Source organism: Sarcophilus harrisii, chromosome X, assembly GCF_902635505.1.
Source record: "Sarcophilus harrisii chromosome X, mSarHar1.11, whole genome shotgun sequence".
Lineage (NCBI taxonomy): Eukaryota > Metazoa > Chordata > Mammalia > Dasyuromorphia > Dasyuridae > Sarcophilus > Sarcophilus harrisii.
The window spans coordinates 76,532,193-76,549,811 of NC_045432.1; the positions used below are offsets into that span (position 1 = coordinate 76,532,193).

General features: G+C 56.0%; 1 protein-coding gene across 7 annotated transcripts in view; it reads left to right on the forward strand.

Annotated features, from left to right (window-relative positions):
• Positions 1–17,619, forward strand: part of AMOT (angiomotin) — a 58,395-nt gene that overhangs the window by 21,871 nt on the left and 18,905 nt on the right. For all 7 annotated transcript variants that reach the window (XM_031945124.1, XM_031945121.1, XM_031945122.1 and 4 more), the window contains exons 2-5: positions 1,981–2,428; positions 5,909–6,053; positions 8,141–8,233; positions 11,937–12,082. In XM_031945124.1, the coding sequence (XP_031800984.1) occupies positions 2,264–2,428; positions 5,909–6,053; positions 8,141–8,233; positions 11,937–12,082 (549 nt within the window). In that variant the 5' untranslated portion in view covers positions 1,981–2,263. The remainder of the gene's footprint in view (positions 1–1,980; positions 2,429–5,908; positions 6,054–8,140; positions 8,234–11,936; positions 12,083–17,619) is intronic.

Here is a 17,619-nt window from a genome sequence, read left to right on the forward strand (position 1 = left end):
CTCTCCTGGGCTAAAGGCTGCAGGAAGGAAGGGGACTCGGGGCCCTCCAAAGTACAGCGGAACCCCGGGATTTGGACTGATGGAGTCCAGGAGAGTGCTGGGTGGGTCAGGCCCATTAACGTCCATGGGACAAGCTCTTCTTAAGAAGGTGGCCTGGAAGGGAGGGGAGGGCGAGGCTGCTGAGAGCTAAGGTTTCTGGGAGGATCTTGTTCTTTCGTGGCCCTGCAGCCAGTCTTTCTGTTGAAGAAATGGCACCAAGTCCTCTGGAGAGCAAAATCTAAAGTATCCATCCTTGCTCCCTATCCTTGCCCCTGGCTACACTGGAGAGGTCCTTGGGTGGCTCGCTAGGAGTGTCCCAGGCTGCTCACTGACTCCCCACACTCCCGGGGGGGCTCCGAGCCAGAAGAGCCTGCCTCTGCGGCTTCTGTTCTTACTCCATGTTTGTACTCCTAGACTAGTCCCGAACCCCGGGTCCGGGGAGGAGGAACATGAGCCGGCATCAGAGTCCCATGATTCCCATGGAGACTGAGTATCTGAATCAGAGTGGCTGCCCGGGTCTCCGGATGCAGTCATCCGTGTCTCCTGGTGTAAGGCGTGTGGCCGTCCAAGGAAATAATCCCTCTTGGACGCTGGAAGCCGGACCCTTAATCTGTCCTAGGGCTGGGCTCTGTGCTGGGCTCTGTGCTGGGCGCTGGGAGACGCAAAACCATCCGGCCCTTATGTTCTTCTAGTCATGTTAGCCCTGAGCCCCACGGGAAAAATGGACAATGGTTCTGTTATTGGGACTTGCCCCGTATGAGAGCTTAACTCAGAACTCTCAGCAGTACGGATGGCCGGCAGGTTGGCTGCCAATAGGGATATGGGGCAGACGGCCTCGGAGTCAGCGGTCGGGCCGCTCCCGGCCCTGCCATCGAGTCACCACGGAAGCCTGGGCCTGAGTCACTTCTCAGTGACTGAACCTCGGTTTCTCCTTTTGTGAAGCGGGGGACTTGGTCTGGCTGACAGTGCTCTGACTATATCTGAAATAGAGTGAAATATGGGGCCCTCAGTGGCGGTGGTCCCACCAATAGCTGGCACTATTGGAAGCGCCGGGCACCGGCTGTTCGGTGTTCTTGGTGTTTTGGGCATGTCTTTTGGAGTAGCCTTCAGGTTCTGACCCTGGGGGATTATGGGATATAGTTGCAGGTTCTCTTTCCTGGACACAGACCCTTAAATTCAGTAGACCCTTAATCAATGTCTGCCAAGCGCATGAGTGAATAGGGCTCACACGTGGCTCCAAGCTGTGGTTTGCCACACAGATGCAGCGTCAGGCAAGACTCGCACTCAGGTCCTCAGGTTGAGAGCAAGCATGAGAAGGGTGGGTGATTCGGCTGATTCTCTAGAGTTGCGAGCAGATGGCAGAGCTGAATCGCTCATCAGAACAGAGGCCTTGCGGTGGGCAAAGCCAGAGGGCAGCCCCTTTGGTGAAAGTTCATTCCCACCGCTCACAGACAAGAGACCCAAGCGTGTTTTGGTCCATTAGCTCGGGCCATCACAGAGAGCGGGCATGAGCTTTGAGGAGAAGGGCCCAGGAAGGGAGACGGAGACGCACTATGAGGTGCTCGAGGAGACCCGGACTTGGACCTAGATCTGCTTCTGACGCTGTTCACTCTTCCCACGGAAGCCCTCCGAGCTTTGGTCGCTTCATCCGTAAAGTGTGTTGGCGGTGGCTGCCCCTTGTGCTTATGGGAGAAGGCTCTTCCGTAGCCACTTATACTGGGCCGATGGGTTTGCTACTAATCCCCACTCTAACTTCCCTTCCAAGTGCTTCCTCTAGCCTGGAACCCGCAGACAGAGGATTGGACACTGAAGGTGCATGGACTGTCTGGTTGGATTGCGGCCCTTTCCTACCCCTCCCCCCTCCCACAGGGACCACCCCCTACTCCTTTCCTCGACCCCCCTGCTTCCAAATTTACCAAACGTGTTCTTCCTGCTTTTCAGACCGGCCCAGGACATCTCCCTGCAGCCCAGGACCCCTCACCATCACAGCCCCACATCTTCCGTGACGTCACTGGGGTCCCTGAACCTGCTCCAGTCTCCACCCACGACCAGGCCATCACCTGCGCAGCAGCAGCACCCCCTGGGCCAGAACCAGGGAGAGCCCAACCCTCTGCTGGCCAGACCCCAGCAGCTGCTCCTGCCTAGTCAGGGCCACCAGGGGGATTCGTACCGCCAGGGCCAGCCCAATCCGGGCCAGCAGCAGCCGGGAGAAGCCTACGCGGCCATGCCTCGGGCTCAGCAGCTCCCCTCGCCCTACCAGTCCATGCCGTCGGACCCGTACACCATCGTCTACAGAGCGCAGCAGATGGTGGAGGTTCTCTCGGACGAAAACCGCTCCCTGCGCCAGGAGCTAGACACCTACTATGACAAAGTGACAAAGCTGCAGAAGGTAGGGTCTCCATCAGGGAGGGATGGCTGAGGCAGAGCCCTGGAGATGGGAAATGCAGCATCGTTCCTTAGAGAGATCACACCTTTCGCCCTCAGCTCCAGTCCCAGTTAGAGTTGTTTAAAAGCTGAGAGAGCGGGCAGCTAGATGACGCAGTGGATAGAGCATGGGCCTTAGAGTCAGGAGGTCCTGAGTTCAAATCCACCCTCAGACACTTTTCCTGGCTGTGTGACCCTGGGCGAGTCACTTAACTTCAAATGCCTCAGGAAAAAAAAAAAAAGATAAAATCTGAGAGAACCTATTTCCTACCACAGCCCCTCCTGCTCTCCTTAAGAAATTGGGGTGGTGGGGGTGGGGTTCTGGTAGGGTCAGGGGTTTTGGTTTTCCGAAAGTTGCATGACTGGTAACAACTCAGAGACCGGTCCTATGTGCGTCCGAGGCCTGGGGCTCAAGCACTTCCACTAGTCGGGCCACTGGTTCTCAGCTTCCCGTGGAGGCCAGTGAGCGGAGCCACCATTTTGCCACCATGTCCCCTCTGGGCCCCGAACAGACCCTCCCTCCCCTGTGAACTCTGGGGAAGGAGAGCTGCGAGTGTGCATTGGAGGTAGGGCCGGGGAGGGGAAAGCCCCCGAGCGGTGCTCTCTGCGTCCTTAGGAGACGCTCGAGAGAAGTTGGGAAGTTGATTGTTGAACAGAGGCTCAGGGTCTTACAGCCTGAGCGTCCGGGTCTGGCCCCGGGCTTGTTCAGCAGGGAGACGGTAGCGGGCAGCCGTTCAACGAGGGCGCCGACCACGGCCTCTCCCATTAGCGTCTACTTCAACCTCCCAGTCGGCCGAGCTGGTTAATGGTTGACATCGTCCTGGAGCTGCCCAGATGCCTTGCCTCCAGGAGGAAGTCGGCTCCCTGCTTGGGATTGGTAGACAGGGAATGTGCTAGAGAGCCGTTGCCCTGTGTTTAGGGGGAGGGGGAGGGCACCGAGGAGTTTACAAAGCATGTCCGCCTTCCCCTCTCTGCCCTCCCCCACCCGGAGTCCTTCCATGTTCTCGACCTCTTTTCCAGAGGGATGGCCAGACTCTCCATGGGGAGGGTGGGAGGCTCTGACTTTGACCTGGAGCCCAAAGGGGAGGAATCTAAGTGTGGCCCAATGGAAGGGTCACAGAGAGGTGTATTGTGGGTGGAGATGTGCTTCTGGGTCCATCATGGGGCCACAGACATAGAGCTGAGGGGAGCCTTGGAGACCGTCTTGTCCGGTCCCCTCATTATACAAAGAAGGAAGCTGAGGGAGCCCCGAGAGGGCGGGACTCATTTAGGGACACAGAAGTGCAGAATAGCAGAGTCAGGGCAGACCCAGGTCACGTAACTTCAAGGTAAGACAGAACAGAAGTTAAGGGAGACGCTCGTGTGGGACTCCTGCACTGCCTAGTGCAACTTGTTGGACGAGGCCTTGGCCGGCGGGTCCACATGACCACCTAGCTGCCCCACCGGCTGCCCCACAAGGCTGCCGATGTCCTGAGAACATCTCACCTCAGCCCCCAATGATCCTTGGGCCAAGGGACCGATCCCTTCCCCACTGTCCAGCCAGGCCTTCCCTTTCATCCACCCATGACGGTCCCAGGTATAGAGTGCAGGCCTCCAGGCCCCAATTCTATTGGAGCTTGGTAAGGAAAATAGTCCTGGACTTGGCCAGGTTCAATAAGGGACCTAGAACTTGGCTGGAGGGAGCTAGGTCAGGACTTTCCTCCAGACTCTAAATGCCCCCAGGTGAGAAACGAACTTGTTTTCTAAGCTTCCATCTCATTTTTTTTTTTCCTGAGAGGTGAAAGAGTATCCCAAACTAAAGACTAGAACTCCAGGCCAGGCTCTTTGGTCCCAGCTCTGGGGTGCTGTGTGACCTTAGGCACATCACTCAGTCTCTGTATGGTAAAATGGAGAAAGTCATCTCCGTGTCTCCATCACAGGGATCTTGCAAGCGGGAACGAACGACGTAACGCAGGGGCCAGCCCCGTACTTGTGCAGGTCACTCAGAGCTCACCGCCTTCCTTAGGGGGCACCAGTGGCCGGCACAGAGTAGGCATTTGGCAAAAGCCTATTCACTTGTTGACCAGACAGCCTTCAGAACCCCTTTCAACTCCGAGATCCTCCTACAGAACAAGAATATTCCAGAACACTCATAGACCGTAACTCATTCAGCCGTTCCCTGACGATGGGCATCGGCTCAGTTTCCAGTTCCTTGCCACTACAAAAAGGGCCGCCACGGACATTGTTGCTCATGTGGGTCCCTTATCTCTGAGATCCGCTATGTAGGACAAATTGGGGCCATTTTTTTCAGCTAGGCCGAACCAAGGTCATGGGGAAATCCTAACTTCCGAACTCGCCAGAATGGAGAGCTCTTCTGGTGGACGTGTCAGCTCTTACTCTTGGAAAAAAGAAAAAAAACATTTCCACCCAATTACATGTAAAACAAAATTTAACATTCTTTTTTTTAAGTTTTGAGCTCCAAATTCTATATTTGTCTCCCTTCCCCTCCCCCTTCTTTGAGACAGTAAGCAATCTGATATAGGTTACACATGTCAAATACATTTTCACATTGGTCATTTTATGGAAGAAAACTAACAAAAAGAAAGAAAGGAAGGAAGGAAGGAGAGAGAGAGGAAAGGAAGGAAGGAAGGAAGGAAGGAAGGAAGGAAGGAAGGAAGGAAGGAAGGAAGGGGAGAGAGCAAAGAAAGAAAGGAAGAAAGGAAGGAAGGAAGGAGAGAAAGAGAAAGGAAAGGAAGGAAGGAAAGAGAGAGAGAAAGGAAAATAAGAAAGGAAGGAAGGAAGGAAGAGAGGGGAGAGAGAGAGAGAGAGAGAGAGAGAGAGAGAGAGAGAGAGAGAGAAAGGAAAGGAAGGAAGGAAGGAAGGAAGGAAGGAAGGAAGGAAGGAAGGAAGGAAGGAAGGAAGCGCTTCAATGTGGGTTGAGATTCCATCCGTTCTTTCTCTGGAGGCAGATAGCGGTTTTTATCATGAGGCCTTTGGGCCTGTTTTGGATTGCCGAAAATAATTTAGGTCATTCCCAGTCAATCCTTGGACAACCTTGCCGTTACCGTATACAGTATTTTCCTGGTTCTGCTCATTTCACTTTGCGTCAGTTCATGTCTTTCCAGGTTTTTCCCTGAAAGCCTGCTGCTTTTGCCACGGTAGTATTCCCTCACTATAGAGTCTCAGCACTTGGTCAGCTGTTCCCCAATTGATGGGCGTCCTCCCAATTTCTAATTCTTTGCCACCACAAAAAAAAATGCTCCAGATATTTTGGTACATATGGCTCCTCTTGCTTTTTCTTTCATGCCTTTGGGATCCAGGCCTAGTAGTGGTATTGTCAGCGCTTCCTCTTGCTCCCTGAACTCATCTGTATCACATCTCGAGGGGACAAGCTAGAGGCTGATGCTTTCTTCTCCCTCCCGTGCGCCAAAACTAAGTGGCTTTCTGCTTTCGGGCCTCTTTTTAGCTGGAGACAGAGATCCAGCGTGTCTCAGAGGCCTATGAAAACCTGGTGAAGACCTCTTCCAAGCGGGAGACCCTGGAGAAAGCCATGAGAAACAAGCTCGAGGGGGAGATCCGGAGACTCCATGATTTTAACCGGGACCTTCGAGGTGAGCTCCTCTGCAGGCTGACACCACAGGGAATCTGGGAAAAGAGCTGAAGAGTGGAATGTGTTCAGTTGGGATGTGGGCCCCAATTCTGGGGATGGATAGAGCAGAGAAGTGAGTTAGAGGCGTGCTTGATGAATGGGGAGAGGATCTCAGAACCATTTAGTTTTCTTCACCCCCATTTTACAGAGGAGGAAACAGAGGCTCAGAGACAGCCAGATTTACCCACGGTCACCCAAGTAGTAACGGGACTAATCTTGGATTTGAATCTGGGGTTCCTCACACCCAAGTCAGAATTTTTTCTGCCATTCCTCCTTATCTTTCCAGCTGGGCAAGGACCTGCCCAAGTAGGCAGCCCTCAAGAAGGGAGCTCAGAATTGAACCGGAAGGGTTGTGGGACAGCTCCTCTGCTCCCAAGGTAGAACTAACGTGAACACTGAGCACTTCCTGGCTGGGACGCTGCTCCCTCGGCCTCGTCTAGCCCATGGGGCGGGAGGGGGGCAGTCACAGACAGAAGAGACAGATGGGAAGATAGAGAAAGGGGAGGGAGGGTGACAGGCAGACTGACACGGGTGGGGAGAGGGCGGCACACCTGAGGGACTTCCTAGCTATACAAGCCTTCTGATGAGCACAGGCTTAGCCACCCAGTGATTCCTGAGGGTCTTTTTTTCTCTTTGGTGAAAGAGTGGGTGATTTGACATCTGCCACAAAGCTGGGGAGGGGCCCACTCTGAGGTGGCGGAGGTGCCCACCTTTGAAGCTGGCATTCTCCCCGGCCTGCCCCAATGTGCCCCTTTGCCCATCAGGGTTGGCAGGAAGGGCTCAGCCTTAGGTAACTCTAGTAGCCCCTCTCTGCTTTCACTTCTAGCATCGCCTAAAAGCCAGGAGCAAGAGCGAAGGAGAGACAAGGGTCCTTTGGATCCTGTCTTCTTGAAAACTGAGCACTTAGGAGAGTCACGGGAGGGTGGGTTGGAGGACCCTGGCAGGGTTTGCATCCGAGAAGAGGAAGTGTAGGGAAGCCACACCAGCATGGAAGATCTGGCCCAGAGGTAGGATGGGAGCTGCCCACTGGGCAGCTTGGCCTTCTCGGCCTCCGGGGCCATAGGCCAGAAAGGCTCGTACAGGCCCTCCAGCTGAGCCCCTCGTCTGACCAAGACCTCAGCTTATCTATGGTGACATCCCTTCCAGCCCTGGAGCTGGAGACATCTGGGTCCTGGTTCCCTCTCCAGTTCATTTCCTTTCTGTAAAGTGGGGAGAGGCAGGATGGGGCCAGATGATCTCTAAGCCTTTTTTCAGATTCGCAGGATCACCTCAGAGTCCAGAGGCCATCAGGGCCAACCTCCCCCATTCCACAGAGGAGGAAACTAAGGCTGGAAAATCCAAAGGGCTTAGCCCAAGGTCATTCTCGATCATTCAGTCGAAATTTCTCCAAGTGCCCACCCTGTGCCAGGCGCTGTGCTAAGTGCCCCTATAGGAGGTGGCAAAGCCGGCCTTCGAAGTCGTGTCTTCTGCCTTCCAGTGGTACTCATCTGCTTCAGTTAGAGGCCCAGTTTTGGCAGGGACCCCACAGGGCATCTTGGCCCGACAGGGCTCCGCCCTCTGACAAAGCCCCCAGCAAGCGGCCATCCGGCCCTTGTTGGTGACCCCCTCGGGGCCTGGATCCCCCAGGCAGCCCAGACCATACTCGGATGTTCTCACGGTCAGCACTGTGACTGAACATGGCTCCCTTTCCACCCGCTGTTGCTGGTTCTGCCCCCTAGGGCCAAGCTGCCGCCACTTCTGTTGCTCCAGAGGCTCTGGGCTGCCCTGGGGATGAGGCTCCTCCTCTCAGGTCACAGAAGCTGTGGGTCCAACTGGTTCATAGTTGTTTTCTCAACATGGAGGAGGAGATGGCGTCGTGTGATTTTTTCCCTCTGCCTCCCTGCTGGGCCAACTTCCTCCAGGGTTTCAGCTTTGGGGTCAGATAGTAATAGTCCCCCATTCCCGGGTTTGGAAAGAAAGGAACGAGCTGGTCTCGGCAGGGACTGTGTCCAAGGGGCAAAAAACCCATGTGGTCGGAAGCCCGCCTAGTGACCCTCTGCAATCCCACAGAGCGCATGGAGACAGCCAACAAGCAGCTTGCTGAAAAGGAGCACGAGGGCTCGGAGGACACCCGGAAGACCATCTCCCAGCTCTTCGCACAGAGTAAGTGGGCCCTGGGGTGTTGGACCTGGCACCCCGACCGAACAGTTTTCCCCAAGGCGTCCTGAAAGCCGACTCTGGGCCCACTTGGGTCTGGCCAACCCTCAGAAGAGCCCCGGGGGCTCTGGTGGGAGGTGAGGGCACGCCCCCCCCCCCAGGCTCCCAGTCTCACAGAAGCTTCAGCGATGAAGGCCCTCGGCCTACGTCTGGAGGATGGTGGGGCATTTCCCGACTGTGGGGAGCACTGCCTGGCCAGAATTGGCCTGTGGTCGGGCAGGGAGGAGCTGGGCCTGCCTGCTAATAGCCTTCCATTGTCTTCCAAGTGCCCTTTGGTTAGTAACGGGGAATTCACCCTCCTTTCTTGGGAGTCCATAATGGGCTCCACCCAGCCATATAAGGCTTAATTCCTGCCAAGTGTCCTAATCACATGGTGGGGGGGGAGGTGCAGAAGAGCTTCCGAGAGGTCTGTCTGTGAGTGCAGAGCTGCCCGGATGCTCTCCCTCTCTGTAGATGCCCCCAAAGGCTCCCACTGGGGCTTGGCTGGTGGAAAGGGCCTCCAAAGCAGCCTCCAGCCTCTTCCGCCGAGGCTTTGACCCGGCCGCCCTGGTCTCTTTTTGTGAGGTCGTTGTCCCCTGGTTTCAAAGCTGCCACGGCCCTCCCCCACAGCCACCTCTTGCCGTTGGCCCGCTCCTCTGCCGATAATCTGCATTCCCTGCGGTCTGCCTGGTGTCCCGATGCCAGGATGTCGCTTTCACTCTCTCCCGGCTGGGTGTCTGGGCCGGCTCCCTGGCGGGGCAAGCTTTGGGAAATGAAAGTCTGTCCTCCAGCGGGGCTTTGCAAAGCCCGGCTGGGTTGGCTGGAGCAAAGGGCGTGGAGGCAGAGGGGACCCCTTTGATATTCCTGCCTGGGTTTGGCTCTGGGTTTGAAAGGTGAAGCTCGTGGCCAGGCCGCTTCGCCCCCTTTACGGATGGGATTAACCGAGCCTGTGTGTCTCAAGCCCTCCGGTTGGAGGACGGAAAGCAAGGGGGCCCGTCGACCCTCAGCTCGATTCGGCCTGTTGGCAGGTGGGCCGTTGGGGCCCCGAGGTCCTGGCCCCGCTGTGCCAGGGGAAGGCTCACGTGGAGGGAATTGTGAAACATGAAGAAGAGAATCTGTCAGCCAGGGGAGAGAGGCCTCTGGAGTTGGAGAAACTAGCCTCCCATACTCCTTTAGGCAAGTTGTTCACTCTCTGGCCTCAGTTTCCTCATCTGCAAAATAAGCCACATTCAAGGTAGCCCCTATCTCTGTGAGGTGAACAGGGCAAGAATCGGCTCGTTTTAAGGTGAGGGCAACTGAGGCCCAGAGAGAGGAAGAGCCTGGCCACATCCAGCCTGACCCCACCCGGCAAGCCAAAGCAGAACCCAAAGGGCTGACTCTTTGCCCCAGGGCTGCCCCCTCTAAAAAAAAAAGAAGAAGAAGAAGAAGAAGAAGAAGAGGACTAGAGGAAGGGACTTGTCTCAAGAGGGTTCATCCCAGGATGTAGGAGGACTTGGCAGGGCCGGGCAACAGGCCGACGCAGTGGGTCCTGAGCCAGGTGCTAGAGGCAGGGCCCAGTCAGCCTGGGGCATGCACGTGCAGCTAGAAACAAGGAATAAAGGCAGGAAGCAGGAGAGCAGGAGAGGGCCCTTCTCTGGACACTGGGGATCCGGTTCTCTCTCTGGACAGGGCTGTGAGGAAGGGGAAGGGCAAAGCCCATTGGGAGTGGGTGAGGCAGGAGGAAGGCCACCTCGGTGGGCCTTGCTCGGCCGGTCTTGCCTTTCTGTCCACGCTGCCTTCAGCCAGTATTTTGGGCCCTCCGGTTCAACAGGACAGGGCTGTGGTGCTTATTGAGCCCTCCCAGGATGCCGAGCACCCAAGCAAAGGGCCCTCCCTGCCAGCCTGAACTTGATAGGGCCTGAATCCAAAGAGCTGAGCTCAGACCTCAACTTAGACAACTGCCCGCTTCCCACCTGTTCACACCAGGTTTTTATTAACCTGCTTGGAAAAGGTCTTAGAACTCTAATAGCTCATGCCTCCAAAAGAATTTTCCACCCCGGACAGGGCTCGCTGTGTGTGTGTGTGCGTGCGTGCGTGTGTGTGCGTGCGTGTGTGTGTGCGTGTGTGTGTGTGTGTCCAGTTGACCCACAAATGAGCTCAGAAAGCACACTTGTAAATGAGCATGGAGCCACCTACCCTACATGGTCACTCCAAGCAAGGGCCAAGGAGCTAAATTGGGAGAGAAGCTGGCATAGACTGGGCCGCTGTCACCATCAGCCCCCAGGGCAGACCTCAGGGGGCGCTCATGGCCAGAGGGTGGGCAGCAACGGACCCACCAAACAGGGACCCAGGCCTTGGTCTTGACTGGATTTTTCATTCGAATTTTTAATCCATTTCCTGGAAGTGATTCTGAACATCACTTTGTTCATTAAAACTTGACCGGCGACTGTTTCCGTTTAAGTAAATGAAAGGCAGAGCGACGATGTGCCAGGGACTTTGGAGGCAAACCCTCCGAAACTCCACGAGAGCTTGATTTTCCCAGACTGTTTGCAAGGTCAATACGAACATTTCAGCTTCTCCTTGGAGGGTTGGGCTGGGCGGGGCAGGGGACGGGGCACCCTCCTTTGCCACCCTGGCCTCCCAGTTTGAGGAATAAGTGATAGAAAGAATTCACCCAAGGGCTAGTGGGATGCTGTCTGCTGCCTAGGTCCACCCTCAGGGGTTTAAATGGGAGCCCTAGCCCTCTCTCCCTGCCCCCCAAACCCAGCTCAGTCTGTCGGGAGCCGGGACTTAACAACCGTCGGCCACAGAAAAGGAGAGCAGGCACTGGGCGCACAGACAGGAAGTGTTTGTTTGTTTGTTTGTTAGTCCCAGTTCTCCCCGGGAGAGCTCATGTTTCTCCAGCCCATTCAGCCCAGTCTGGGGATGAGACAGGGGGGAGGCCGTAATGGCTTTCTCCAGCCCGACCCAGAAGGCAGGAGGACACCTTCTCATTTTGCCACCAGACCTTTGGAAAAGGAATGCCTTCCAAGGAGAAAAACAGATGCAGAGTTTGGCCGGGGGGGGGGGGGGGGGGGGGGGGGGGGGGGGGGGGGGGGGGGGGGGAAGAAGGGGAGGGCGGTCGGCCCAGGCAACATCTGGTCTCCAGGGAAAACCTAATTTTGGCCTTGCTCACAGCCCAGAAATAATGTTCCACTTGAAAGGGTCAGATTGGGGGTTCAAGTACATTTTATTTGGTATCATATTTACTGCTCTATTAAAATGTAAGAGCTTGGGAAGGTGACCCCTTTGGCACACCGTGTCCATTAAGGAAGCGAGAGGCAGGGGCCTTAAGCCACCTTCTCCACCTTTTGGTGCCATTTGCAGCCAGGGCTTTAGCCTTTTACAGCACAGGGCAGCAGCCCATATTTCTGTCGGGTTCTGAGGTTCCAAAAGTATCTGATCTTGGTGAGGCCACGGAACCCCATCGGGTTGACAGCACCTGTCACTGTGCTTTCCCCAGTGAGGAAATTCAGACGTGAAATGGGAAGCGTCTGGGCCAGAACCTGGCCGCTGGGCCCGGAGCCCTCCTCTAGCCCACTCTCTCCAGTTCGGGGCCATGGGATGTCCCAACAGAAACGATGGAGTCGCTCGTGGGGGTTTGGTCGGGCAAGGAGTTGGGAGACGGTGCTGACTCCCTCTTGTCCGCCAGATAAAGAGACCCAGCGGGAGAAGGAGAAGCTGGAGATCGAATTGACAGCCGTGCGCTCCACCAACGAGGACCAGCGGCGCCATATTGAAATCCGGGACCAGGCCCTGAACAATGCCCAGGCTAAGGTGGTGAAGCTGGAGGATGAGGTACGGTTTGGTATGGGGGGCAGGAGGAGATAGGAAAGTCCACCTCCCATCCGTGGCTGTGGCTGCTGGGGCCTGGCCACCTCCTGAGAGGATGGGTGCCATCGCTCATGCGGTTTCTGCGGGACGTCAGAGTGCCTGTGGACATTACCTTTGGGTGAGGGTACACAAGGAGATTTGGAAAACCCTCCCATTGTCCCGTGGCCCCATGCTGGACCTGGGTCAGATAGACAGAGAAAGCATCAGTTGAGTTCTTATTTGGTGCCTTGGCTAAATGTTGGGATCCCAAACCCCCAAAGCGAGACAGTCCCTGCCCTCAAGGAGCTTCCATGCCAACAGAGGAACATGACCCAGAGAGAAGAGCTGGTAAAGGTTAGGATTGTTAGGGTTCCATTCTTAGGGCTCCCAAATGGCAGTGGGGTATAGACCGGAATAGGAAGCCACCTATCAGAGCCAGGGGACACGGGGGCAGAGTCCAGGTTGCCCGGGGCGGGGGGAGGTAGAGAGGAAGGACCAAATAGAGAAGAGATGGCATTGAGTGAGTCTACAAGTGTGGTACCTGGCAAGCTAAGGGCAAAAGGTCAGAGTGCTTTTTATCTGCCCATTCCCGGTGGGCTAGTGGTTGTGCTGCCCGTCCCTCTGGTGGTTGGGTTTGACCCTGAAGCTTAGGACGAGGGCGTGAAAGCAGAGAAGTCTTAGGGTAGATGGCACCCAAGGGCTGCTCCCTGCCAGTGGACTGAGTCTCTGGGACACGTGGCTAGAACACTGGGGTGTGGAGTAAACATGGTGCTTTACCTTTTGAGTTGGGGAGGGAGGGAGGCAGGGTCACTGGTGAAATGACCTGGACAGCTGGGGGTTAGAGGGTTGATTGGCGGTGGGAGTTGGAGGGACCCGAGAGGGGACTTTGTAGGGGGGAAGACGGGCAGCATTGCTCTGTGGAGAGAAATCCGGGCAGCCGAAGGGTTTCCGGGCCCTGTGTTTTGCTTTGCCTCCGACTGCCTGGGGTACAAATCCCCTTGCCACAGGGGGGCAGCTCAAACAGGAGTTTCCTCAGCACACCAAAAGATCTGCGGGGACCCTTGGTGCCCTGGCTCTGCGTTGGTTTCCAGGCTTGTTCTCTTTTTGGGTCTCTGCTTCCTTTTTGTTTTCTCACGCCAGAGGAAGGGAAGGGGGTTCAGCCTCCAGCACTGGAGGCTGTGCTCACAGCGGAAGAACCACGGAACGGGTGAGGTGAGCATCTGTCTTTCCCATTGGTTTGGCTCCGGTAGAAGAATTCTGTGAAATCGCTCCTTTGTTCCTTGCTTCGGCCCAGCCAGGTCCATGGCGTGGTTAAGGTTTCTGAGGGCCTTTGGGGGGGGGGGCGATTCTCAGTGTAATCACGTAAACGAGGGGGCCTCGAGATGGCGAGGTGACGGCTTTCCGTCGTCCGAGCTGGGCGGAACCATCCAAAACTCCACGGAATGAGGAAGGGGCGCAGACCAAGAGAGAGGGGGCGGCTTTTCGAGGTGCTCGTGAGGCTTCGACCCGAAGCCTCCCGGCGCCCTCTCCGATTGTACTGGCCGAATGACGCCAGCCAGTGGCTACCAGCCGCGGGAACCACCTTGGGATGGCTGCCTTGGCCGGACCCCTGGTTTCTGTAATTGTACAGAAGTTCCAAGTTTGTGTTGTAAAAGGGGGTGGAGTTGATGAGACCAGCTCTTGGCTGGGAGAAGCAGCCCAGAGCCTGAGGGGGTTACGTGTGTGTGTGTGTGTGTGTGTGTGTGTGTGTGTGTGTGTGTGTGTGTTTTACATCCTGTCTTTGCTTTACTTCCTACTCAGCAAAATCTCAGAGGCCCCATAATTTCTTCCAGATTCTCAGACCTGATGACCACTAGCATGTGTACAGCCTTGAAACCACAGCTTAGTGAGATTCAACTGGCTTCCCCCTCCCGGTTCCCTGCCCCCTTCCTTCCAGCAGCAGATGAGACCCGGGCCTGCTCCCGGGGGGCAGCCGCCTGGTCTCCCTCGTGCGGTGTAAGGGAAGCTGCCCTGGGCTCGCTTGCCCGGTGCTGCTGCGATCCAGCCCGAATTCGGGGCTCCTGCTTGGGTCCGGTTTCCTCCGGCCCGAGGGGAATCGGCTGTCGTGACAGCCCCGGCTCTCTGGGGGGCCACGGGACGATTCTTTTTCTCTTTGGGGCAAGGGCCCTTGCAGGGTGAGCGCTAGAGGTGAAGGGGGAACGATAGAAGCAAATGGACAGAGAAACCCTCCCTGACCCCACAAGCCCTCCGTAGTCCAAGCACATCCAGCCTGGGGCTTTGGAAATGATGCAGAATCCTCCTCCTCCATGTTGGCAAAGCTGGCAAATCGGGGAGAGCTTTGAGTGAATCTCAGGCCGAGGACTTTGTGTTTTACCCCTGGGCAATAAGGAACCACTGAAGGTTGTAGATCAGGGGAATATGGGGAGACCTTTTGGGAAGGCTTCCTGTTGCCACCATTAGGTGTAAGATGAACCAGTGACTGACCCTCTGTCCAGATCAGAGAGTCGGGAGAGAGCCCTGTCAGAGCAGCCCATAGGGAGAGAGGATCCAGCAGTGGCCTGGCTCTAGAAATCCCCAGGAGAACCAGGGCTAAGCTCAGACCATTGACTTTCACCATGAAGACGCCATTGGCAATGGCAGCTGGAGAGCAGTGGAGCAGTGGTTCCACTGGAATGGGGACCGGTCTTACGGCTCGGTAGGGAACAGAGGCAGCGGGGGGGGGGGTTCCCTTTTGAGGAGCCAGAGCACCAGATGACAGTCTGAGCGAGGTCGGCAAAGGGTTTTTGGCAGCACATGGCTGGGACGGTGAGTCCCAAACTAGGAGGCCAGTCAGCACGAGGAGCAGAACACGGTAGAGAAGGGAGGAAATGGTGAGCAAGGCCGGCTCCCAGAAGTGACGGCACAGAGGGCCCCGAGAGCTGGCCTGGCTCCTCCAGGAGCAAAGGAACAAGGGAGGGGAGAGCAGGAAGGCAGAGCCAGGGGAGCAAGCTCGGGACATGTGGGTGACTTCAGTCTTCTCCGTCCAGATCAAATGAATGAAAATTCAGCACAAATCTGATAGCACTGAGCTGTTATTGATCCATCAAAAAAACAAGGGCCTCTGGGAGGGGGTGGGACTTGTGGGTTAAGTGAAAGTGGGAAGGTTTCAGACAGGTGATGGGCAGGGCGTTTTGACTGTAGATGCCTACCTGTAGACCTTAACTAAGCAGTACTTCCTGGGGAAATTGAGGCACCAAGAGACAGACTTGTCCAACTGGACTTTTACTCCAAGTCTTATTAGTCTGAGCCCAAAGCCACATAGGGAACTCTCTGTAAGGAAATGACAATTCACTTAACATCTCTCAAGCACTAGTTTATGTTCCGGGCGCTGTGCCAGGCAGGGGAGTTTAGAAAACAAAGGTGAGGCCGTCCTTGTCCCCACAGAGCTTCTGTTCGACTGTTCCTTTCCCTGGACACTCTGGATGTTCTGTTTTCCCAGGGCCTCTTCATGGCCTGTCCAAGTCATGCCAGCCTGAGACCATCTACTCAGTTGGAGGTGATGTGTGTACGCAGGGAGGAGTTATTAGCGAGAGGGGAGAGGGAGCGTCCTTACCGATAAAACCACAGGTTGCCGCAGGAGTGAGTTCGAGGGCAAGACAAGGCCGCAGCCTGATTGGTTAGGAGCGAGAGGTCTTGGGGTACAGCCTGGTGATCAGCTTCTGTTTTGGACTGCCTCGCCTCTTTCTGGGGGTGAACCATCGGGCTTCTCCAAAGGCTGTTCCTTCCTCTTCATCCCACCAAGCTCCTCACCCTCTTGCGTTCCAGGCCAAAGACTGGCATGGAGCCCTAGAAGAGGCTGGTACTAGGGGCTGACACAGCCCTTCCAGAATCGTTCTGTTGCCTTTCTCCGAGTCCAGTCCGGAGACTCTCGCCAGCCCTCCTCTGTGGATGCTTGCCCAGGGAGGAGATGGTGTAGTACCATGGCTAAGACACATGGGGATTTGATCTGGGAATCCTCGTCAGCCCGGCCTTGCCGCTAGTGAGCAGCCAGGACCTTGGGTGGCCGGTGTCTTCCGAGACTCGGCTCTATATTTTGGGTCACGGAGGTACGAACGAAGAGGGCCAGGGGCTCGTTCGGGCCCGGCGTCGAGGACCTCGGTCTTCTGCGGCGGCCGTGGCGCTCTCCTATCCAAATGGCCCTCCGGCGCCAGCCCCTCGAATCCCCTCCCAGCCCCCAGCCGACCTCGCAGCAGAGATTCAACAGATGCCTGGCATCTCTGCCCACGAGGCTCAGGGCTGCCCAGGCTTCTGGCCGGCTGCTGTCAAGAGGATCCGGGGCCCGGCCGATGCTTGGGTAATTGTTGCCGGGATGGTGGGAAAAAAGGCCTTGGCAGGATGGGAGAGGGAGATGCTGCGGGTGGGCCTTTTGACTGTGTGTGGAGTTCAACAGGAAAGGACAGAGCTGACTGTGGGAGGGCTGGCGAGAGTGCCAGCTATTTCCATTTGCCAGATTCAGGCTGGCATGATAGCCAGGGAGAATACGGGCAGAGGGAGCTACCTTAACCTTTTCTGAGCCGGCGCCTTTTTGATTACCGAGGGCCAGGGGAATCGACTTTGGGGAAGCTCGAATCTTCGGACATTCGGTTGCTCCCTTCCTCGGTGGTCCCACAAAAGTCGCTCTTCCCACTGGTTGCTCCCCCCTCTGGCTGACACTCACTCTACCCTATTTCTGCATGGCTTCTTTTGAGTCATGTTGGGGGAGGTGGATGATTTCCATAAGGATGGGTGACTCCTGCCACAGCCAACTGGTTCAAAGGGGCCTTTGAGAAGATGGGAAGAGACCTGGCTTTTTAAGCCTTGGCTCTGATAGCCAATGGCTCTCGAACCTTGGGCAAATCCTCTGCCCAGCGGAGGCCCCTGCTTTGCTTTCTAAAACGGAGGGCTTGGATTGGCCAGTCCCTCCGGTCTCCTACCGGCTCAGATCTAATGCGATCCTGAGTCCGTTACCCTATTTGGATGTTGTTTTTGTCTTCTAGAAAACAAAGGAAGGGGCTTAGGGTCGGTCAGAGAGAGGCTGTGTCAAGGAAATGGGGCTGTTCAGTGTGGAGAAGAAAAGACTTAAGATGCGTAGGAGGGTTAGCCTTATCCCGCTTTGCCCTCGAGAGCAGGATGAGGAGCACCAGGGGAAGGAGAGATGGCATTTGGCTTGATGTGAACTCCTAATGGGATTTAGTGAGCCTTTTCTCTTCCCAAATGCAATCAACCGCCTCAGGAAGCAGCAGGTTCTCCCTTGCCAGTGCTCCGTAAGCCAGACGCCTGGCCCTTCCAATATGGCAGAGCAGAGATTCTTGGTCAGCCATTTATTGGGTTGTGCCGGCCGCCCCCTAAAGTCTCTCCCTGCTCCGATAGCTTGCGGTCTTTGGATCCTCCCAGCGATAATGATTAATGACAGATCTCATAAGGTGGAGACAGCTCTCCGTCCACTGACCGACTAGAAGAATTCCCCAAACCCCAGAGCCTTGCCAGTTCAGATAAACAGAGCA